This window comes from Lipomyces chichibuensis (genome assembly GCF_038497645.1).
Source record: "Lipomyces chichibuensis strain CBS 12929 unplaced genomic scaffold V1513scaffold_18, whole genome shotgun sequence".
Lineage (NCBI taxonomy): Eukaryota > Fungi > Ascomycota > Lipomycetes > Lipomycetales > Lipomycetaceae > Lipomyces > Lipomyces chichibuensis.
In genome coordinates, this window is record NW_027117470.1 from 151747 (window position 1) to 170823 (window position 19077).

The 19077-nt window shown below is 44.9% G+C and overlaps 11 protein-coding genes across 11 annotated transcripts; 4 read left to right on the forward strand and 7 right to left on the reverse strand.

Annotated features, from left to right (window-relative positions):
* Positions 1 to 77: 77 nt before the first annotated feature.
* On the reverse strand, positions 78 to 4345 carry V1513DRAFT_400641 (uncharacterized protein). The gene is made up of 4 exons (XM_066895491.1): positions 3656 to 4345; positions 888 to 3602; positions 549 to 836; positions 78 to 500 (listed from the first exon to the last, which is right to left on the reverse strand). The coding sequence occupies exons 1-4, from the start codon at positions 3978 to 3980 to the stop codon at positions 394 to 396; spliced, it is 3435 nt and encodes a 1144-aa protein (XP_066753255.1). The 5' UTR covers positions 3981 to 4345; the 3' UTR covers positions 78 to 393.
* Positions 4346 to 4384: 39 nt separating this feature from the next.
* On the reverse strand, positions 4385 to 5356 carry V1513DRAFT_445793 (uncharacterized protein). Its single transcript, XM_066898163.1, has 4 exons — positions 5273 to 5356; positions 5196 to 5216; positions 5047 to 5127; positions 4385 to 4963 (listed from the first exon to the last, which is right to left on the reverse strand). The coding sequence occupies exons 1-4, from the start codon at positions 5273 to 5275 to the stop codon at positions 4676 to 4678; spliced, it is 393 nt and encodes a 130-aa protein (XP_066753256.1). The 5' UTR covers positions 5276 to 5356; the 3' UTR covers positions 4385 to 4675.
* Positions 5357 to 5563: 207 nt separating this feature from the next.
* On the forward strand, positions 5564 to 6586 carry V1513DRAFT_445800 (60S ribosomal protein uL5). The gene is made up of 5 exons (XM_066898164.1): positions 5564 to 5704; positions 5786 to 6007; positions 6061 to 6196; positions 6257 to 6411; positions 6462 to 6586. The coding sequence occupies exons 1-5, from the start codon at positions 5702 to 5704 to the stop codon at positions 6468 to 6470; spliced, it is 525 nt and encodes a 174-aa protein (XP_066753257.1). The 5' UTR covers positions 5564 to 5701; the 3' UTR covers positions 6471 to 6586.
* Positions 6587 to 6915: 329 nt separating this feature from the next.
* V1513DRAFT_415556 (uncharacterized protein) lies at positions 6916 to 8648 on the reverse strand. Its single transcript, XM_066895816.1, has 3 exons — positions 8551 to 8648; positions 8378 to 8492; positions 6916 to 8205 (listed from the first exon to the last, which is right to left on the reverse strand). The coding sequence occupies exons 1-3, from the start codon at positions 8572 to 8574 to the stop codon at positions 7226 to 7228; spliced, it is 1119 nt and encodes a 372-aa protein (XP_066753258.1). The 5' UTR covers positions 8575 to 8648; the 3' UTR covers positions 6916 to 7225.
* Positions 8649 to 9609: 961 nt separating this feature from the next.
* Positions 9610 to 10683, forward strand: V1513DRAFT_445807 (S-adenosyl-L-methionine-dependent methyltransferase). The gene has a single exon (XM_066898165.1). The coding sequence runs from the start codon at positions 9723 to 9725 to the stop codon at positions 10521 to 10523; it is 801 nt and encodes a 266-aa protein (XP_066753259.1). The 5' UTR covers positions 9610 to 9722; the 3' UTR covers positions 10524 to 10683.
* Positions 10615 to 11797, reverse strand: V1513DRAFT_445808 (transmembrane adaptor Erv26). The gene is made up of 3 exons (XM_066898166.1): positions 11483 to 11797; positions 11198 to 11431; positions 10615 to 11141 (listed from the first exon to the last, which is right to left on the reverse strand). The coding sequence occupies exons 1-3, from the start codon at positions 11547 to 11549 to the stop codon at positions 10744 to 10746; spliced, it is 699 nt and encodes a 232-aa protein (XP_066753260.1). The 5' UTR covers positions 11550 to 11797; the 3' UTR covers positions 10615 to 10743.
* Positions 11798 to 11964: 167 nt separating this feature from the next.
* On the forward strand, positions 11965 to 12808 carry V1513DRAFT_464706 (uncharacterized protein). Its single transcript, XM_066900008.1, has 4 exons — positions 11965 to 12073; positions 12174 to 12244; positions 12308 to 12407; positions 12531 to 12808. The coding sequence occupies exons 1-4, from the start codon at positions 12033 to 12035 to the stop codon at positions 12598 to 12600; spliced, it is 282 nt and encodes a 93-aa protein (XP_066753261.1). The 5' UTR covers positions 11965 to 12032; the 3' UTR covers positions 12601 to 12808.
* Positions 12689 to 13798, reverse strand: V1513DRAFT_445813 (mitochondrial 37S ribosomal protein uS13m). The gene is made up of 4 exons (XM_066898167.1): positions 13564 to 13798; positions 13237 to 13472; positions 13034 to 13159; positions 12689 to 12968 (listed from the first exon to the last, which is right to left on the reverse strand). Exons 1-4 carry the CDS (start codon positions 13606 to 13608, stop codon positions 12920 to 12922), a joined length of 456 nt encoding a protein of 151 aa, XP_066753262.1. The 5' UTR covers positions 13609 to 13798; the 3' UTR covers positions 12689 to 12919.
* Positions 13799 to 14451: 653 nt separating this feature from the next.
* Positions 14452 to 15535, reverse strand: V1513DRAFT_445817 (HIT-like domain-containing protein). Its single transcript, XM_066898168.1, has 2 exons — positions 15359 to 15535; positions 14452 to 15300 (listed from the first exon to the last, which is right to left on the reverse strand). The coding sequence occupies exons 1-2, from the start codon at positions 15408 to 15410 to the stop codon at positions 14579 to 14581; spliced, it is 774 nt and encodes a 257-aa protein (XP_066753263.1). The 5' UTR covers positions 15411 to 15535; the 3' UTR covers positions 14452 to 14578.
* V1513DRAFT_445818 (uncharacterized protein) lies at positions 15228 to 16659 on the forward strand. Its single transcript, XM_066898169.1, has 3 exons — positions 15228 to 16012; positions 16068 to 16142; positions 16207 to 16659. Exons 1-3 carry the CDS (start codon positions 15416 to 15418, stop codon positions 16387 to 16389), a joined length of 855 nt encoding a protein of 284 aa, XP_066753264.1. The 5' UTR covers positions 15228 to 15415; the 3' UTR covers positions 16390 to 16659.
* Positions 16493 to 18854, reverse strand: V1513DRAFT_445824 (armadillo-type protein). The gene is made up of 4 exons (XM_066898170.1): positions 18590 to 18854; positions 17961 to 18470; positions 17738 to 17901; positions 16493 to 17687 (listed from the first exon to the last, which is right to left on the reverse strand). Exons 1-4 carry the CDS (start codon positions 18821 to 18823, stop codon positions 16955 to 16957), a joined length of 1641 nt encoding a protein of 546 aa, XP_066753265.1. The 5' UTR covers positions 18824 to 18854; the 3' UTR covers positions 16493 to 16954.
* Positions 18855 to 19077: the final 223 nt, after the last annotated feature.

Genomic DNA, 19077 nt, shown 5'->3' on the forward strand with positions numbered 1-19077 from the left:
TATTAGGGTTACGTGTGACAGTGCGCAGGTGCTGCTGCAACATTATGGAAAGATCTTGGAAACAAAACTGAAGTTTATCACTTTTGAACATAATCTTCATAGGACATGCATACCACAAATATACAGTAGTTTATATCATGCCAGGATTTCAACAGCAAAAGAGGGATTGTCGGTCGCATCAGAGTTACAAACAAATTGCAAACCAAAAAAAAGGAAAAAAAATCTGATCTTGTCCGTAGTCTAAAATAACAAACTACATAAAGCATACAATAAACAGTAACCATAAACTAAAATATTAACCTTCCTAATAAAACATTTGTACACCTCATAACCCAAATGCATAAAATCTACAGAACACCACAGGAGATGCCAATCGGATCCCCTAAAGTTCCATCAGGGAATTGATAACTTCTTGTCGATAAAAAGAAGTGCATAGTCGGCAATGAAAATTTGCACAAGTGCGTTGGATATGTTCAAAGTTGGTGCAAATACAATGCCAACTACAAAATATTAGTGCTAGTTGACATAGAAACTTATACGCCACGTACCATTTCGAATGTTCATCTTATTTTGGTCAGAATTCTCCACGATTTTGATCAGAAACCGCGATAATGCCTTCAGAAGACTAAAATTCTCAGGGGGAAGTTGGCGCAGAAGGATATACAGCATATCCAAGCGTGACTGCCGATTCTGTATCTCAACAGACTGAACGAACTCAACCTTTAAGTCATCTGTCAAAACATTTGTAGGAAGTTCTCGCAGATATAGCTTCAGCAGGCCAGCCACCGCATGGACGTCGTAATGTGCACCATCCTCAAGAAGATCCACATCTGCATCTACGTCATGTTAGCACGCAAACCCAACAATCATTATTCAAGGTAATATACCTGTATTAAATCGTTCCTTCAAAGCCCTGATAACTGTGCTAGACCCACTGAGCCTGAAGATGCCCTCTTCTTTCGCTGCATCCTTCGCGTCCAGATACTCAATACATCGACACACGACAGAAGGCAGCTTAACTTCACCTTTGGCTATGTATGAAATCTCAATCGCCTGAGCTAGTGTGATTCCAAATACACCGACGACAATTGTACTGTTGATATTCTTGATTCCGCCTCGCACTATTTCACCTTTATATTTATCGTCATCATCAAAATTCGGTGGCAGTACTGGATTAATTGGCTCATCAGACGCAAAAGGTTGTGGTACTGATGTTCGATATTCGTACATAGGGCTTTTCTGAAATGAATCAAAATCAAGTTGCAGGAACTTGCGATTGTCCAATTGTTGTTGCTGTTGAAATTTCACTTGATCTGCCAATTGCATAGGTGTCGGCGATAGCGAGTGATCTGCCGCAGGATCCTTTTTCAGTGAAAAGAAACTACGTTTCTTCTGCTTTTTTAAATCTTTCTCCAACTCTCTGTCTTCGGTATATGACCCTTCATGAGATTGTGGGAATGTCGGAGAGAGCAGCTTGTAGAAATGCGAAGATAATGGTGCCGACGTTGACTGAGCAGCAGAACCAGGAGGACTTGGTGAGTGTTCACTTAAACTGACTGAACTCTCATTGCTCTGCTCATATTCCCCATAGCCAACTGTAGACTCCACTTCAGTCTTCTCGTGTTCCATCCGTTTCTTTCTTGAAACAGGCGCCGCGAGTGACAGTCCAACTGGCAATTTCTTTTTTGGTGAGGTGGGGACAAAGCTGGCCGACGAAGATGACGACGACACGTCCGCACCAGGACCAACTGTACTGCAAATACTTTGCGCATCACTGGACTTCATTGCGTGAGGTTCAATGAACTCCCGTAGCGCGTCAACCCAGTCATCCCGCTCGTCATCATTTTCTGCACAGAAAATGTGTCTCGCGACAGCTAGTGAATCCTGACGCTTGCGCTCCAATATCTGAAATGAGTGTCGATAAACTTTGCTGTCTTCACCCTCGTGATGTGAATCCGGCGTGATAACTTCCGCCGAATCAAGTCTTATTGTTCCCAGGTATGCCCCTCCAGCGTTTTCATAGTACTGCAGTTCAGGACTATCGAGAACGAAATAACGCATTTTCCAGCCACCAAAATTTTTGCCTCGTTTCGTCAGATAACCTTCCTTACGGACGCCTGTATCTGGCACACCCATAGGGTCGATAATATCAGTTGACATATACTCTCCCAATACAGTCGCTTGCTTATCGTTCTCGTGTAGCGCCGGAATACTCATTACGGCCGAAAAGTAATCTTCCAACCATTTTCTCCGCAAGTCCACCTTTGACGGCGCAAGGCTAGCGAAAAGTGTCCTGTCTGGTAATTTGGGAATCACAAAACTACCAAGCTCAGAACGTAACGTCGAATCAAGAGCAAGCAGACTACTGAGCGTCTTGGAGACCTTCCACCACTCTTTATCGGTGGACCGGTCACGAATGGACAGAATAATTATGGGATCGTCCAATTTGCTTTTAACCTTTTGGAGATTGCGCACCCGAGAGGAAACTACCGATACGGCAATAGTTGGCAAATTCGCTGGAGTGATGAGAAGGAATGAAGCGGTTTCTAGAAGCGGAGCATTTTCATAGTAAGATCCGGCTGATGGTGGCGGAAATATTGCTGCAGCCGGAATCGTAGAAGACCTACTCCGCAATGTAGCTGGAGACGAAGGAGGAAAGTATACTGGCGAGTCGCTTGGCTCCGTCGATTGTGGGCTCTTCGAGGACGAGTCGTAAGCGTTAATCTGATCTAGCGCTGGTGACGTCTCGGCATTCACTGAGTGGGAAGGTGTAAGAAACCCGCCAGCAACCGCATTAGTATTTGTGGCAAGAGGAAAGTCATGATCGTCGATTCCACCAACCCCAAGCCCTGTGTTCACAGAACTGGTACGGCTAGTAAATGCGCTAGGGAAATAAGACTGTACACGTTTGGGGAATTCCGCCAGTGTCGACGTCGATGACGGTGGCAGGCTGTCAGTGCCGGAACCTAGGGCAGCCGTCGACGCTAGCGTCGGCGTGGCCACTTGAGATTCACTTTCCGGTTTGTCCTCCTCTTCCGCAAAGTCATCCACATACTCGATTGATGATGTCGAATTCCTGTCAGCTCGTGTAGCCCACTGTATGGCATACTCATCCTGCGCGGTAGCCTCGAACGAAAAGGCACTGGACGTTTGTCGCGAATGCAAGACCTCTTCTTTGTTTGTACTAGATTCAATGAGTGTGGAACCTGGTTCTGATAATGCCAAGAGAATTGGCGATCCTTCAGGCTCTGCCTCACCAGCTGTAGTATAGCTGGGACTGCTGCAATCATTACCGATTGATAGTGATATATCGCTGCCTCCGAACGCGTAATCTAAAACTTTTGAAAACTCCGTGGTTGGCATGTCCAGTGATCTCTGGCTAGTCGATGTCGACAAGACATCTTCAGCTTGCACAGTAGTTGCGATACGTGGTTTCGTAATGGTTCTGTCGGCAGGTAGGTCAGGTGTAGCCTGTGCTGCAAGGTTCACCTCAACTTCCGAACGTTTTAGCGAAGTAATTGAACTTCTTCGCCGTGCGACAACGGTCGTGGTCGTGGATAGTTCGTCGGCAATGGTAGGGGCGGTCGGTTCTCTCACAGTTTCTGTTTGAAATTAGCTCTTCATATTGCGATTGTGAGTAGACTAAACAACTTACCAAGGTGTCCATTTGTTCTCTCTGTGGCTTTGCCTGCGACCGGTTCATCACGGGTACTGAGTGCTCGTAATTGTACTTCCAGATCGCGCACGACTTGTCGCAGGTGATCTCGCTCGCATTCCATGCTGAGTAGTCGCTCCTTATAATGTTCGCTGGTTTTTGACGCCTGAGTGACTTTTGCCTTCCATTCCGAAATGGTAGCTTGCTGGTCGCTGACAAGCTTGTGCAACGCCGTATTCTGCTCAAGGAGGCGCGAAATGTCGACTTCACCATTCATTCGCATGGCCCCAAGGCTCTCGCTGGCAAGCGCTCTGCTAACCGCCATTTGAAAATCTATTCCTATGCTTCTCCTTCTTCTGCTGTCAAATAATCGGCGGATCGAAAGATCGAACAGATCAAACACTTGCGATGATCTGACGGTATTTATTAAGGGATCGCGCGCTGAATGTCGAGGCGACAAGCGATGTAAATGTCCGAATTCGTGACAGGTTCGCCCTGCATATAGCACCTAGTATCTAAGCCAATATGATTTATTGTAAGCCGGGCTAATGTCAAGAGATACAATGTGCTTGCCGCTCAGCCCGAGCGCATCTACCGTGAGATCATCAGATAGAGGCGTTGTAGCAAATCTAGGGGTTACGTCGTTAACGGTTCCCCTAATGTCACGTAACGCAGTTACGTGGGAACTGCGACACTGACATGGCATAACTTTAAACCGCAAGGGTCAACAGCGATATATATATATTTATTAGCACTCCTGATGAATTTAAGAATTCGACATTTGGAGCACCAGCCCGTGGTACCCTACCTCATGAGTTTGGTGAATAGCTCACATGCTACGAAACCGCATGTCAATCCATCTTTCACGGTAATAATGCAACATGCAAATATTATACATTTTGGTACCTCATTGAAACATAGATACAATCATTTTATATCAGATGCAAGCCATACAACCCAATAAACCAATTTTATACACGAAGGTAATCGATCTGTATCTAACATACACAAACCCATTGCCTAAAATCCCATGCCAGGCACAAATCCACCCAATCCTCTACCTACCGCCCGCGCAACACCAGCTCCCGGCGGAATCACACCCAGTCGCGACGTGTCTTCTGATGGTGGAGGCGCCTCAACGCTCACAGACACGATATTTTCTCCACGTAGAATAACAAGTCCTAGAGTGCGCTTTTCTTCAACTGCTTCTGCTGCCGAAACGTCGCCTTTAGTGCCTTGCTTCCTCGCGTTGGCGTTGCGTCTAGTAAGTCTGAACTCTTCGCAATCCGCAAGCACGACGTTCATATGCTATATACTTGTTAGATCACATCAGGCTGCAACACGGACATTTGTAAAGCTACTATGATGTGTTGCTGAGAAAGAAACTGTACCTTATCAAATGCCAGCATCTGCCCTGTAAATTGTCGCCCATCTTCGAGAATTACTCTCATTCGATAATTGACTAAATCAGCCTAATACCAAATCAGTATGCTTTCAAAGGTCACCTTATCGATTATCGACGGTTGGATCAAAGCCATACCAATTTCGCTCGTTTCGAAGCCTACATTTACGACATTAGTCTGCGATACTATCCTCGTACTATAAATAAATACGCACCATAGCAATCTAATATGATGCTCAGTAGCTAGGATGTTAAATCAGGTTCAACTTTTAGATTCTGATCGTGATATGATGCATGATGCTCTGGCGACTAAAGCGTTACAAGATTCAACTCGGAAGTCTGGTGCACTCAGCGCTGTTGCATATAGCGCTTAAGTCGCAGAGCCACTGCGTACTCCATGCGTGCGCAGATATTCGACAGTGAGGTAATATTCTGTGATACTTATTAGAAACCATGAGTAGCTAGGGCCTAGCCCTGCATTTGCGTTATTGATATGAAAACCCAAAGTTAAAGGCCTTGGGTCGTGACTGCGTTTCGTTCTCGGCAGCAAATTGACTTACACAACTGAACTTTACGCTGAGCATCAGAGGATATCTCGATTCGTGTTCACAAGCAACATAGTAGCATCACCTGTATCCGGCAAAATGGTACGTACAGATCGCATATATGCACCGTTTACATATCAATAGATACATATTTCATGCATAGAGTATTAACGAATAATGCAGAGTGACAAGTCATCCAACCCCATGCGTGAGCTCCGCATCGAGAAGCTCACTCTCAATATCTCCGTTGGCGAGTCGGGTGACAGACTCACCCGCGCAGCGAAGGTGTTGGAGCAGCTCTCTGGTCAGACCCCCGTCTACTCTAAGGCGCGATACACAGTCCGAACCTTTGGTATCCGAAGAAACGAGAAGATTGCCGTTCATGTCACCGTCCGGGGCCCTAAGGTACGCAAGAGGGTTAAAGAGTTGGAACGGGATATTAATCTTGAATTCTCTAGGCTGAGGAGATTCTTGAGCGAGGATTGAAGGTCAAGGAATATGAGCTTCGACGAAAGAACTTCTCCGAGACCGGCAACTTTGGTTTCGGTATTTCTGAGCATATCGATCTGGGCATCAAGTACGATCCTTCCATCGGTGAGCGGCATTTCTAGGTTAAAGACGTGACAATTGGAACAAATATTAAGACGTGCATAGGTATCTACGGTATGGACTTCTACGTCTGCCTTGCCCGTCCAGGCAGCAGAGTCGCTCGTCGCAAACGTGCTTCCGCCAAGGTTGGTGCTCAGCACAAGATCACTCGGGAGGACACCATCAACTGGTTCAAGCAGAAGTACGATGCCATCGTTATGGTATGTATCTTTTGATTCATGATTCTGAAATCGCACTAACTTTGGTGTAGTCAAAGTAAAAAGTGAACAGGGCACAGGTTCAGTAGATATGGGTTTGAAAAGGACATATTATTTTCCGGATTGTCATGTATTTATGTGTAATATCAATATAAAATAACGACAAATTCTTTGCGGTGCTTGTACGGCGACCGCTAAGACGACGTACTGCATGTGGAAACTGCAAATTGTCGACTGATGTTAGGTCTGTAGGTCAAAAATATCATACCTGACTGGGAGTTGGTCTTCGTTGCAATTTACCGTAAGGATAGTGCCCAATAACCTTGATGAATGCGTGCAAACAAATGCTTTACATCGCTGTAATATTATAGGTGAGAAGAGATTAATCTACAAGATTGATTCTGGGTCTTGTCGCTATGCAAGGTGTGCATGATAAACGTGAAAATCGCGGGGCGAGAAGTGCCGGGAGATATTTGGCGAATTGGAATCATACCCTTCACAATATTACTATGCAATGAATCCATTCTAAGAACTAATATGCATACAGGCGGAGCTGACAGCAGTCTCATCACAAGTCTACAAGATGAACATAGACTGAGCGCGAGCGACTATTAAAACGATCTACACTGCAAATATTAATCGAAAACGCATATTGGTACAATTGAAATAAATGAAAACCAAATAACATCATAGCTCAAACCCTTTTTTCGTGCTCGAACTCACTGATACAGTAGTTCATCAAAACGTAGCACTATAGTCATGCCTAGTCACAAATAACTCATCCAAATAGCCTGAACACATTCTAATTCCGATATATCTAGTACAGGGCCTCCATCTTATCAAGAGCAGCCCTTGTGAAGTCGGAGGTGCTGGAGGTACCGTTGAGGTCCGGGGTTCTGACTTTGCCCTCCGCTAGAACGGCGTAGACGGCCTTGGAGATACGGTCGGCGTGGTCATCGAGACCCAAGTGGCGGAGAAGCATAGTCGCAGACAAGAGGAGAGCAGTGGGGTTGGCCTGATTTTGACCCTTGATATCGAGACCGACGTGTCGGCAGCCAGGCTCGAACACAGCGATTTCACGCCCTATGTTGCAGCCTGGAATCAAGCCAGGTCCGCCAACAAGACCAGCGCCGATGTTAGACAAGATGGAACCGTAAAGGTTAGGGAGAACCAGAACGTCGAACTGCTGAGGGTAGGAAACTGCCTGCATGGACGCGTTGTCGACAATCATGTCGTTTGTGGTGATGGTGGGGTACTCGGCGCCCATATCTTGGACGGTGCGTCTGAAGAGACCGTCGGCCAGCTTCATAATGTTGGCCTTGTGAACGACCGTGACTTTCTTGCGGTTGTTCTTGAGAGCAAATTCGAAAGCGAATCGCGAAATTCGCTCGGATTTGTACTTGGTAATGATCTTGAGGGACTCAACAACGCCGGAGACTGACTGGTGCTCGAGACCAGAGTACTCACCCTCAGTGTTCTCACGGATCAAGCACATGTCTATACCGTCGTGTCTAGTCTTGACGCCGGGGATGTTCTTGATGAGAACGAGCGAGGCGAAGATGTCGAGTTCTTGTCGAAGCGCGACGTTGAAGGAGGCGTGTCCACTTCGCTCGACGGGGGTGAAGAGTATACCCTTCAGACCAACTTTATTCTTCTTGAGCGACTGAACACTCTCACGGAAACCTTCCTCAGAGGCACCGACACCGGTGACATCAATCTGCTCCCAGTCTATGGGGACATTATCGGCCTTGAAGATAGCCTTGACTGACTCAGCAACCTCCGCACCGATACCGTCACCTGCAAGTAATTAGTACTAGCAAGAAATGCAGCAGTGAGCAGTGTCGATAGAAAGACTACCGATGTGGCGACATATCCTGTGCACTCGTGGATATTCCGGCTCAGAATACAGACGAATCTGCATTACTTTTGCGCCAATTAAACACCAGACTTAACAAATTGTAAAACGTACCAGGGATCAAGGTGACAGTGTACTTGCCGCCATACTTCAATGGTTTGAAGATGTCGGACGACAATGTGGTCGCCGACCGCGCGCCGACGATGGGGATCGGGGAGCGCGCAAGAGTCTGTGATGCAGTTAGCAAACGACTCTCGTAGATCAATTGGCCTATAGAGGTGTTGTACCTTCGCGAGAGTAGTTCTCAGCATCGTTGTTATAGCCAAATATACTGGGGAACTGGAAGGGGCGGAAAGGGGAGGGGGTGATAGAAGGAGGAATAGATGACGGCGTGTAAATTTGTCCGGGAAAACCACAACGAAATTGCCGGTAAAATTGTTGCTGGTTGGACCATTGCGTAGGTACCGACCTAAACCGCAGTAAAACAGCGTACCTACGGTTGTACCTGGGAATCATCGGCACCGGGTAACTCGTATAATTCTTTCTCCCAACCCGCCATGATCACTAAAATCATTTTAATGTAGTTTTGCTCTGTAAAATAATATCGTTTGATATAGGCAGATATCTGGGAGACTGGTTTCTTTCTAATTTAGCTTTTTACGTCATTACAATGATACAGACACTATCGAAGTCCCTCCAGTGCGGCAACTTGCTAGTGGATGTTGTTGCGAAATCTCGGGGGTCGATAATTGTACCTTTTCTGTGTCTACAGTGTGCAAAGTTATAAATATTACTATTTCATAATATCTGATTCAATTCTGCGGCCGAATGACGATGTCGTATTGGAAAATTCGCGTCGGACATTGTCTCCATTTGGGTTTAGTTGTAATTCAAAAGCTTTTACGCTGTGTCGAACCAATCAATATCTTGTAATTCGGTGTCTTGTCACAGTTTCTGGCGTGATTGCAGTAGCTGACACTCGGCAATGTATGGAGCTTACTACATATACTATATACTGGATAGCTCTCCTCGTTGCTGGTAGATATTATACGTAGTTGGCCTCGCACAGTTTTTGTAAGAATTCCGAAATGACATTTCTTCTGGCCTGACGAGGAGAATAATCGGGAAAATTTCATGGAAAATCCAAAATATTATACTAAGCGAATAATCAACAGGCTATTGCAAATGATAGTTATTTAATGTTATAAATTGACATTTGTTACCAAAAGATACAGTACTAGTGGGAGAATAATAAACAGCCTATTGCGAATTGAGTATAAGAAGATCGAATCGTGCGCTCGCGTGTTTTCTCGAAAATAATAAGCAAGCATATTCTGTTGGTAACTAATCGTGCGGCGCTGATGACGGCGTTGAACTCCCAAGAGTCGAGATTTTTTCTTCCTCGAATTCTCTTGCTATCAACACTTTCGACCACGCAACATCTGTCTCTATCTAAACCATGTCTCGTCCTGAGATTTCGGCACCTCCAGAAGTTTTCTACTCCGATGTCGAATCGAAAAAGTACACCTCCTCCTCTCGAATACAACACATTCAAGCGGCGATGACTCTCCGCGCTCTAGATGTGCTCGCCCTTCCACCACATCAACACATTCTCGACATAGGCTGCGGCTCCGGTCTCTCCGGCGAGATTCTCTCACAAGAAGGTGGTCACATTTGGGTCGGTATGGATATATCGCCGGCCATGCTCGCCGTCGCGCTCGATCGTGATGTGGAAGGTGACTTGTTACTAGCAGATATGGGCAATGGTGTCCCGTTCCGTGCCGGCACTTTTGATGCAGTGATTAGCATCAGTGCTATTCAGTGGCTATGTAACGCGGATTCATCGAATGCGGATCCAAAAAAACGGCTTGCCAGATTTTTTGATAGTTTGTACGCAGCTGTGAGGCGGGGAGGAAAGGTCGCTTGTCAGTTTTACCCGCGAGATGATCGGCAAACGGAAAGTATCCTCAGGGCAGCAAAAACCGCCGGATTTTCTGGTGGTTTGGTGGTTGATGATGAAGAGAGCAAGAAGAACAAGAAATATTATCTCATTTTGACGGCAGGTAATGTCAATAGCAACGACATCAATTTGCATGGTGTTAAAATCGACAAATCGGCGACGACTAGGCCAAAGAGGGATAAGAAAGAAGAATCAAGGAAAGAGTATATTCTTCGAAAGAAGGAACTTATGAGGAAACGTGGAAAACTTGTGGCTTTGGACAGTCAGTTCACCGGTCGAAAGAGAAAGCCGAGGTTTTAGGTTCTATTGACTCATCTCTTATTTATTTATAGAACAAGTATATTGGTACAGTTCGACTTTGCATACGGAGTTTTGGGTAATTATTGAACAATTAAGAGCAACGCATTATTCATTCCCTTGTGACTTATTTAGTACAATTACACTCATTTGTCGTAACCAGATTCATCTTCATGGAAAGTGTTATACATCCTATTTAATTCACGTAAATTCCTCCCATCATCTACACAATTCTGCCACTTCCACTTCGTGGGTCATCGCCCCATCCAATAACACGCGCAACTTCCGCAACTCCTTCCTGCACCTTGCCAATCACTACCTTCGCCATACCTTGTCCCTTTCTCAACGTCGCCGTTCCTGCGCGTTCCCCGTCTCCCATACCGGAGCCAAATCCGTTCGTCGACTCAACAGTGCTAGGAAGTACGTTGTCGCCTGCACTCAATGAGACGAATAGGGAAAACGGAACGAGCCAGACACAAATACCAAAGAACGAAGACACCTCCGAAAATGACGGAAATACAGATGGCGGCTCGTACAAAGGTGATGAGCGGAGGCTTGGCGGTGGAATTGAGGGGCGCGAGAAATGCTGGAACCAGAAATAGTGGTTTAGTAATACCAACACTAACCCACAACATCAGAACTTTCTCATTCACGCTTCTCTCTCTAAAATTACGTACCGCAGCTGGAGATAAATACACCGCTAGATAGTTGGATAAACGGAAATTGCTTCAAGTTCTGATAATAGACAACCTGCGTTCCGATGGAGAACAGAGTCAACCAGAACGGGAAGTGGTCGAAAACCAAAAGAAGAACATGAGTGGCAATAATGCAATATATCAGCTTTTCTAATAGTCGTTTGGTAAACCTTGAGTGCTCTTCGACTAGTTCTGATAAATAATATAAGCCGGCAGCTATTAAATCGTTAATCGTGGTAAGCTGGCATGCAGAGAATCAAAGTGTACCTATTGCCAAGGTAAGAAATATGAAGCCTATGATTATGCCGATATAGGATAGTAGCGCAAGAAACATTGTCGCCAGTATTGTATTCTTTGCTATTTAGCGGAAAAACCTTGCTGTGACTTCACGGGTCGTTGGCGGCTTGCAGAAGCAGTCGTGGATATCCGCGTAACCCCTGGATATGAAGCACGAAATGCCCTTGATCACAGAGTCCAGTAAGTTTCGCGATCAATAGATCGGTTATCTAAATGGGTCCGGTCTAAGGTCGCTTACCTCATTAACTAGATAACTGTGTATGGAGTACGAATAATCCCATCTCATCATGGGTGCGATAGACGTATATCTTTCCCGCTGGCGGTCTCAAAGTGGATTACATAATTCATTCTTTTCTGGGCTGGAGAGGGTTTCAACAACTTCTAAAAGCGTAGGGTTCTGTGCGGCAACGCGTAGCACTGTTGGGACCTCTACTTGTGATCAACATTCGATACTTCCAAGCTTTATCACACAGGTTCGTACTTCTGGCCTTAGCACGACCAGATATACCGAAGTTCCAGAATGGACTATGCGTCGAGCTCCTACTCATGGTTTGATAAAATGTGCGTAGCGTATGGCGTGACACCTCAATTCGATCTAGATCGAATCAGGTCTCGTAATGGCCAGATTGCTGCAGTGCTAACATTGAGGTTCTGTTTATAGTTCAAGCACTTTCAATATACGCGCGAATGGTTTCATTTTAATTGACGGTAAGACGGGATTATGCTTAGATGGTAAGTTCTCGTGTCGAAATCGGCAAAGCACCTAAAGTTTGGTTTGCTTCTAACTTTGGTCAGTTCGTGGTATTGCTCAGAAAGAGGACGCTGCTAGTATATATATGATTTCCAAAGAGGCCATTGACGAGTCGGGCAATGGTGTTGTGGAGTTTCGGAAAAGGTGAGCATTATTTTTTATGTGCGGTAAAATGTGGGATTGCGATGTCTCACTCGCCTATGTCACATATTTCTCGTATACCGAGATGTTAATTATTTTAGTGTTAACAGTATTAATTCTTTGTAGCCGAATATTACTGCGGAGAGAGCCTAACTGTTTAATTGGACTATATACGGAAGCGATGCCTTCCAGTTAAGAAATCTGCGAGCGGGTTTGCACGTTACAGTGTTAAAGTAATTCCGGCGATATGACCGTTGTAAGATATTTGGAAGACTGGTAGCGGGGTTGGCAATTAGACATTTTGTCCGTCTTTACTATTGTATATAGAACACGTGCCTGCGTTTTTGTTCTTCATAGACAACTGGCGACTGAAACTTAACCTTACTCCTTATTCATGATACAGCCATATCTAACTTTTCATCGCATTGAAATAACAAATGCCCTGTACCTATTACAAAGATTATGATATACGAAGATAACCTGTCTCTCGTTTTCGTCCTCGAGGAAAAAACAACTTACTTCCTGAAAAATTGGAATGCCCTAGTTAAAGCCCCCATAACTCCACTAAAATTTGGTGACGTTAGCTCAAAATCAGTATGAACGGCAAAGATCTTGTAGACTGATCATACCTATACCAAGTAGTACTGGGAAATAATACACCAACAGCATCAGTAGCATATCCCCGTCTGAAAACTTTGTTGAGTCTCTTCGCCGTCTGAGCATTTCTCTTTGTTCGCTGACCACGAATGGGATAACTAAATTCCCATCAGCACTCACTGTCACACAAAGCGATTGACACCGGCATTCTTAGACGCAAAATAACAACACGTACCCCATAGCATGACGTCTACCAGAATAAGTACCAGCAATTCTCTTTCTGTTCAGGTTATCCCGCATAAGCTGTCTCTTCTCGTCCTCGATGGTATACGTATTGAGCTCCTTGGCCATTGCGAGCAAATCCGGTTCGGTCAATTGGTGAAACCGTATATTAGGATAGAATCCTAGACGGGCGCATATTCTCTCCGCGTTGATATTTCCCAATCCGTAAAACTTACTCGCTAAGCCAATCTATTGATAGCAACGATGTCAGTCAATCAATTCAGCGAAAGGGGCCCGGCGTTATTTTGAAATAGACGGCATGGGATTGTGGACGACATACCCTCACAAGCGCATTCCCCCGGAAATGCTTCCCTTCGAAAAGCATTGGACTGCTAAATCAGTACTTAAGTCCAAGCCAGTAGAAATGTTTCTGTGACCGCCAGGTAAAAGTGCACTTGAGTGGCCAATGATTATTGAATACAGTGAATGAATTAACAGTTGTGGAGCACGAGAGTGCAAAACCTCTAAAACTGGATGTGGTTAGGGTGACTGCCGTTAAAGTGGATAGTTATTTCTCTTAATCTCGAACAACTGCTCTAAGCACGGCTTCGTTCACAGAGCCCAGAATAACAAAAATTGGCTAATTTTATGATAGGATTAGGGTAACCATCAATTATAGTCAATAAATAACTTATCAATTTAATTTGAAACCGCGCCGTTCACATAAATCTGTGTACGAGACGCGTTTCGTCTGACACCACTTGGCAGTGATAGATATGTATCATTTAGTTTACTTTGGACTTGTCTTGAAACAGACTTCCAATAACTTTCAGCATGGTATGCAAAAGTAGTCGTCGTAGCTCTTGCAGATGTAGACGCATGACAGGACTTAGATATGAGTACTACATGACCGGCCCTCTGCAGGACGTCAACGTACCTGTGATGTTCGGAGACGGCCTAAACCAATGCGACAATAAGCCAGGGAGGTTTCTTATGCGAAGATGAATTGAGACCGATGACTCATGGAGACACTGGAGACAGTGGAGTCGTCATCTACTTACTCTTTATTCAAATGTATAAAAACAATCTGCGTTTCCTGTAATCTAGCTCAGCTTAAAGGGAAGCTATAGTTGGCCAGGTGACGTAGTATGTTAGTGATCCCCATCACGAACGCCTACAATTATCATGGAATTAATCAGGAGATGCTCCACCACGAGCACATGAGGGATGCGACGATCATAAAATTGAATTATTACAACCGCTGTCTCTTTCTCTTTACTAAGTATTTATCTATCCGTATCGTACAATTTTGGAGTCTTGCCTATTTTACATACTTATTAATCCATATAGATCAGTTAAGTTGCAGCCTTTTCTTTCTTCCAAAGGGCAAACTCCTCCTCCAGATGATCTTTCAACTTCTTAAACTGATTCTGGAAATTCTTCTCGCACTTCCAGCAAATTAAATCGCCTTTGTTGGCAATCTGTGCGCAATACAGTGGTCCACCTTTGATTCTCGCGTCATCAGTAGTAATCGTCCCTAATTCGTCAAACGATACAAAAAACGGTGTATTAAACGAATTATAATGTTTCTTATTCTTCAGTTTCTCAGAGTAATTGTCGACGGATATAACATGAATATGCAAATTCGACATTGATGGCGTCGAATGTATACCCACTTTAAGATCCTCAGCGGTGAATTTCCTCTTATGTAGGTCCTCCAGCTGCTTAACAGCATAATCTTCGCACTCACGCACAATCTTACTCATCTTGTCATAAAACTCTTTCGTTCCGATGATCTTACTCGCATTAGGGCACAGTGCTTGAAATGGATGTAATCTCGTCCGCGTCAACTCCCGAGGAAGAATCAACAGATGAACAGACGCCTTGGGGAATTTGTCGGGAATCAGCACATAGTCGTCAGTGTATTTTATAACCTCACCCGACTTTACAAAGTTCTCCGGATTCTGCACAAGTGGCGCAAGTGCATCTCTGAATGAGTGTGGTCCTTGAGTTGATTTATGTAATGGCTCGACGTGTGCTGGCTTTGGCTTTTTGGCAGTTGCCATGAGCACGGAGACTGGATTATCTTGTTAGCGATATGATGATCTTGCTGGCTATATCGTGAAATTACGCACAAGCATTCCTCTTCACACCAGAACTCATCTCCGGAGAATCGGGATCAGCCATAGCGTATGTGCTTTCAGTTGTGGATCGCGTATGACGCCGTGAATTATTCGGCTAGTGAAAGCTTCAATGCGATGTGTGGGATTGTCAATAAGCCGCACTCCCCGACGACGTCATATGCACATCGCATTTCGATATATTGGCACAACACCAAATTCTCACATTGGTCACGTCTACATCCTCAATTTTCACAAGTAATGGCTCGTCTGAGAAGGAAATACCCTCCCAAACGTGTACTTCCCCAAGCCGCATACCAACAATCGCCCAACGCAATGCTACCGCCATTTGCGCCATCAGAAGACACTTCCACTATTGCCAACCCAGCGGCTCCAAGCCCCTCACTCTTGCAGCCGTTATTGTCAAACACTTCGTCATCAAGTTCTGTATCTACAATCAGTGCGAGGATTAAGTCAGAAAGCGTGGGTTCACTTGGCGTTGCATCGGCCTCCAGTAGTGAGTTCTACTTCGACGGGCCGGATGTCGGAAATGCTGGTCCACATAGACAACTTCACGTTGTTGGATCCCCACTGATTAGAAGAAACGTGACGCCAGATGGGCAGTTACACGCAGCCAGTTTTGCTAGAAGCAGAATTGTCCTTCCAAGAGTGCGGATATGAATCTTTTACAGCGAAATTCAAGTGACACTGACAAATGATTCAGTCCCGATATCATTTAGCCTCGCCAAAGGTTGGTAACGCACCATCCAAAAACGACCTGTCTGCGAACATTGGAGCTGTATGTATTGCGTTGTGTTGCCTCGTTCTGCAGTATGTTTCAGCAATGTATTGATTATCTTTAGACTCAATACTCTACATCAGCTAGCACTAAAACACCAAATGAATCGACGACGTCCGCGCCATCATTGCCCAAGACATCATCCATAATATCTCGAAAAATTCACAGATACGGCGCTAGCAGTATTTTGGGACTAGGCTCTTCCTCAATCGCGGCACTAACAAATCGACATCGGCATGATTTATAGTCAAAGTTTTTATTCTGAATTTGCCATATTCATCGACATTTTGTATCATACTTCGTTTGGGACTGCATTATTGGGAGTATTGTTAGGAGTCCTACTGTTTCGTTTCCTGTAATATAAAAGTTGAGTCATTTTTCGCAGCACATCATGTTAACGATTAGAACAAGTCCGCGGTACAAAACTCATGTCGGAATACATTAATCGGGACGCATCATATGATATAAAAATGGAATACATACATTCGAAGAAAATACATGAATAATAAAAAATGACGTACATCCTCATGACATGATCACAACCTAACAAGATATATCGCATACATAGGTACATAGATTAATACAATAATACAAAAAAAAGGACACAGCCGAACAAAAAAACAGAGACACCTAAATGAATGACAAACAAAATCGTTCTAAACAGACGCACAAAAACTCTTCGGGTTATAGTTGTACGCCGTGGCCTATAAAGGTCTCTTTTCTATGAATTGTAAATCGGACAAATAATAAAGAATACTGAATTAGCAACAGTATTTCACTCAACGTGATGTACTAAACGACATGCCACTTATTTATGACATCATCGTGTTGTCACCATTTGAGAAATTGAAGCCCTGTCCACCAAACGACGCATTCGGCGCGTTGAAACCAAAGGTTTCGCCAGCCTGTTGGGGAGCAAGACCGGTATCATCAGCAATATCCTCCTCGGAGAAGTATTTGTCAATGATGTTGTATGCCTTCATGTATATATCCTCGTTGGCATTCGTCTGCGTGTTGTGGATCTTCTCCATGCCACCTGCCTCTTCAATATACAGAGCATAGGTATTGACGCCGGTCTCTGCCTTATCCTGCTCACCAACTTTCAATATATTCTCAAGGCCATCGAGAGCGACCTGAATAATCTTGTTGTCCATGCACGTCAACAGATCGCAAAGTGGCTTAATGCAACCTTGGTTAACGAGGTACCTGATCTGCTCTGGCTTGGCCAATCCACCAGATGTAGCATTTGAAATTGCCCAGCATGCCTCCTTTCTAGTCTTAAAGTCTGCATTTGCCAAAAGGTTGATTAACGGTGGAATGAGGTTGCTGTCAATGACGGCTTGGATCTGAGCAGAGTTGCCTGCAGTGATATTGGAGATTGTCCAGCAAGCTTCTTTTCGGATACCTTCCTTTGGTGATGAGAGGAGAGAAAGAAGAGCCGGCAACGCTCCGCAGTTGATAATAACCTGAGTCTGTACGTCATCTCCAGTAACTATGTTGCCGACTGACCGTAGAGCCGGGGTCTGGACGGAGGTGTTAGGATGCCTACAAAATTAGCCACCGAAACCATTCCGACATTCACGACTATAACATACAGTAAAAGCTCAACTAATCTCCGTGGAATTCCAGCCTCGATGACGGCCTGGATTTTGTCATTGGATCCATCCGACAAGTACGAGATTGCCCAGCAAGCATCAATCAAAACCTCATCATCGAGCGAGTAAATGAGTCTAGCAAGAACCGGAAGAGCAGTAGAAATCTATATTGTTCTGGTCAGTTGTATGATTAATATTCACAATCAGTCATCCATCCACTTACCACTGCCCACTCAGGCTGAGGTGACTTGCCACGGCAGAAGTTACTCAAAGTCCATGTAGCATTTCTAAGCATACTCAATTTCCGAGAGTCGTTTAGAAGGGCCAAAAGCGGTCGCAGAGCACCCGCCTGAAGCACAATATCACGGCATGCAGGCGAATCACCGGCGATGTTGCCTAGAGCCCACACAGCTTGCTCTCTAACATCGGCCTCAGATGAACTGAGAAGCTCAACAAAGATGTTGATTGCACCAGCCTCAATAACAACACGAGTCTGCTGAGAAGATCCAGATGCAATATTTGTGAGCGCCCACGCGGCTTCGAACTGTAGCATCGAGTGAGGGGACTTGAGGAACTCGACGAATCGTGACACCACGCCGCACTCAATGACTTTCTCGATCGGTGGATTGCGCTCCTTAGACAAGAGCTTTCGAAACTTCACCGTGGCCTGGATCTGTGCATCGATCGACTCTGAAAAAACTCCCTGAATCATCTCAGGAAGCTCTTCGTTGAGCTAAAAAGCCAGAATATCAGGACCATATTCAAATCAATGCGAATCACATGTAGTCAACATGATCTCCAGAGCATTCCTTTCAATGAAAAAACTCTATAAACTATATACGAATCACTAACCTGGGCTTCAGCACCAGTCTCATCGTCGCTCTCGCTTTGGATCGTATCAACCGGAGTCTGCGGTAGAGTCAAGTTACGTCGCTTAGCAAGGGACTCCTCGCGTTTGGCCTTTCTGATTTCGACCTGGGCTTCTTCACGTCTGCGACGCAACTCATCAGCCCGGAAATGGCCCTTATTCTTGAAGTTCGTCCTGCGATGTTCAGGAACAAACCGTGTAGTTGTATCCGCGTCCATTATAATTGCGATGCTAATCGATAAAATGAGGAGAATGGACGTACGAAGTTTGCGACATACAGGAAGAAAATAGTTGTTTGTTTGGGACCGTACCAACTTGTTGTTGCATAAATGGCATATACGTGAAAACTCCAAAATATGCTTTAAGTGCTGGCATTGTGGAGGTCCGTGCACCACTAGTACAATTACAGACAAGCGTGAACGCAATCCATCGTTCGCTCGAACGGGTAATCGCGCGGTCGCAGACATCCAAA

Coding starts and splice junctions, on each gene's coding strand:
- V1513DRAFT_400641 (XM_066895491.1), bottom strand. CDS start 3,980: ATGGCGGTTAGCAGAGCGCTTGCCAGCGAGAGCCTTGGGGCCATGCGA. Junction 837..887: donor GAAGGAACGATTTAATACAG/GTATATTACCTT, acceptor AACATGACGTAG/ATGCAGATGTGGATCTTCTT. Junction 501..548: donor TAAGATGAACATTCGAAATG/GTACGTGGCGTA, acceptor AATATTTTGTAG/TTGGCATTGTATTTGCACCA.
- V1513DRAFT_445793 (XM_066898163.1), bottom strand. Junction 5,128..5,195: donor CTTCGAAACGAGCGAAATTG/GTATGGCTTTGA, acceptor ATTTGGTATTAG/GCTGATTTAGTCAATTATCG. Junction 4,964..5,046: donor AGATGCTGGCATTTGATAAG/GTACAGTTTCTT, acceptor ACAAGTATATAG/CATATGAACGTCGTGCTTGC.
- V1513DRAFT_445800 (XM_066898164.1), top strand. Junction 6,008..6,060: donor TCACCGTCCGGGGCCCTAAG/GTACGCAAGAGG, acceptor TGAATTCTCTAG/GCTGAGGAGATTCTTGAGCG. Junction 6,197..6,256: donor CAAGTACGATCCTTCCATCG/GTGAGCGGCATT, acceptor AGACGTGCATAG/GTATCTACGGTATGGACTTC.
- V1513DRAFT_415556 (XM_066895816.1), bottom strand. CDS start 8,574: ATGCTGAGAACTACTCTCGCGAAG. Junction 8,493..8,550: donor TGAGAACTACTCTCGCGAAG/GTACAACACCTC, acceptor ACTGCATCACAG/ACTCTTGCGCGCTCCCCGAT. Junction 8,206..8,377: donor CACTGTCACCTTGATCCCTG/GTACGTTTTACA, acceptor AATTACTTGCAG/GTGACGGTATCGGTGCGGAG.
- V1513DRAFT_445807 (XM_066898165.1), top strand. CDS start 9,723: ATGTCTCGTCCTGAGATTTCGGCACCTCCAGAAGTTTTCTACTCCGAT.
- V1513DRAFT_445808 (XM_066898166.1), bottom strand. CDS start 11,549: ATGTTTCTTGCGCTACTATCCTATATCGGCATAATCATAGGCTTCATA. Junction 11,432..11,482: donor ATTTCTTACCTTGGCAATAG/GTACACTTTGAT, acceptor ACGATTTAATAG/CTGCCGGCTTATATTATTTA. Junction 11,142..11,197: donor TGTATTTATCTCCAGCTGCG/GTACGTAATTTT, acceptor GTTGTGGGTTAG/TGTTGGTATTACTAAACCAC.
- V1513DRAFT_464706 (XM_066900008.1), top strand. CDS start 12,033: ATGGACTATGCGTCGAGCTCCTACTCATGGTTTGATAAAAT. Junction 12,074..12,173: donor TACTCATGGTTTGATAAAAT/GTGCGTAGCGTA, acceptor TTCTGTTTATAG/TTCAAGCACTTTCAATATAC. Junction 12,408..12,530: donor GTTGTGGAGTTTCGGAAAAG/GTGAGCATTATT, acceptor AATTCTTTGTAG/CCGAATATTACTGCGGAGAG.
- V1513DRAFT_445813 (XM_066898167.1), bottom strand. CDS start 13,608: ATGCTTTTCGAAGGGAAGCATTTCCGGGGGAATGCGCTTGTGAGG. Junction 13,473..13,563: donor GGGGGAATGCGCTTGTGAGG/GTATGTCGTCCA, acceptor TGCTATCAATAG/ATTGGCTTAGCGAGTAAGTT. Junction 12,969..13,033: donor CCCAGTACTACTTGGTATAG/GTATGATCAGTC, acceptor ACCAAATTTTAG/TGGAGTTATGGGGGCTTTAA.
- V1513DRAFT_445817 (XM_066898168.1), bottom strand. CDS start 15,410: ATGGCTGATCCCGATTCTCCGGAGATGAGTTCTGGTGTGAAGAGGAAT. Junction 15,301..15,358: donor TGGTGTGAAGAGGAATGCTT/GTGCGTAATTTC, acceptor AAGATAATCCAG/TCTCCGTGCTCATGGCAACT.
- V1513DRAFT_445818 (XM_066898169.1), top strand. CDS start 15,416: ATGTGCTTTCAGTTGTGGATCGCGTATGACGCCGTGAATTATTCGGCT. Junction 16,013..16,067: donor GCAGAATTGTCCTTCCAAGA/GTGCGGATATGA, acceptor CAAATGATTCAG/TCCCGATATCATTTAGCCTC. Junction 16,143..16,206: donor TGTCTGCGAACATTGGAGCT/GTATGTATTGCG, acceptor GATTATCTTTAG/ACTCAATACTCTACATCAGC.
- V1513DRAFT_445824 (XM_066898170.1), bottom strand. CDS start 18,823: ATGGACGCGGATACAACTACACGGTTTGTTCCTGAACATCGCAGGACG. Junction 18,471..18,589: donor AGACTGGTGCTGAAGCCCAG/GTTAGTGATTCG, acceptor CTGGCTTTTTAG/CTCAACGAAGAGCTTCCTGA. Junction 17,688..17,737: donor AGATTAGTTGAGCTTTTACT/GTATGTTATAGT, acceptor CTAATTTTGTAG/GCATCCTAACACCTCCGTCC.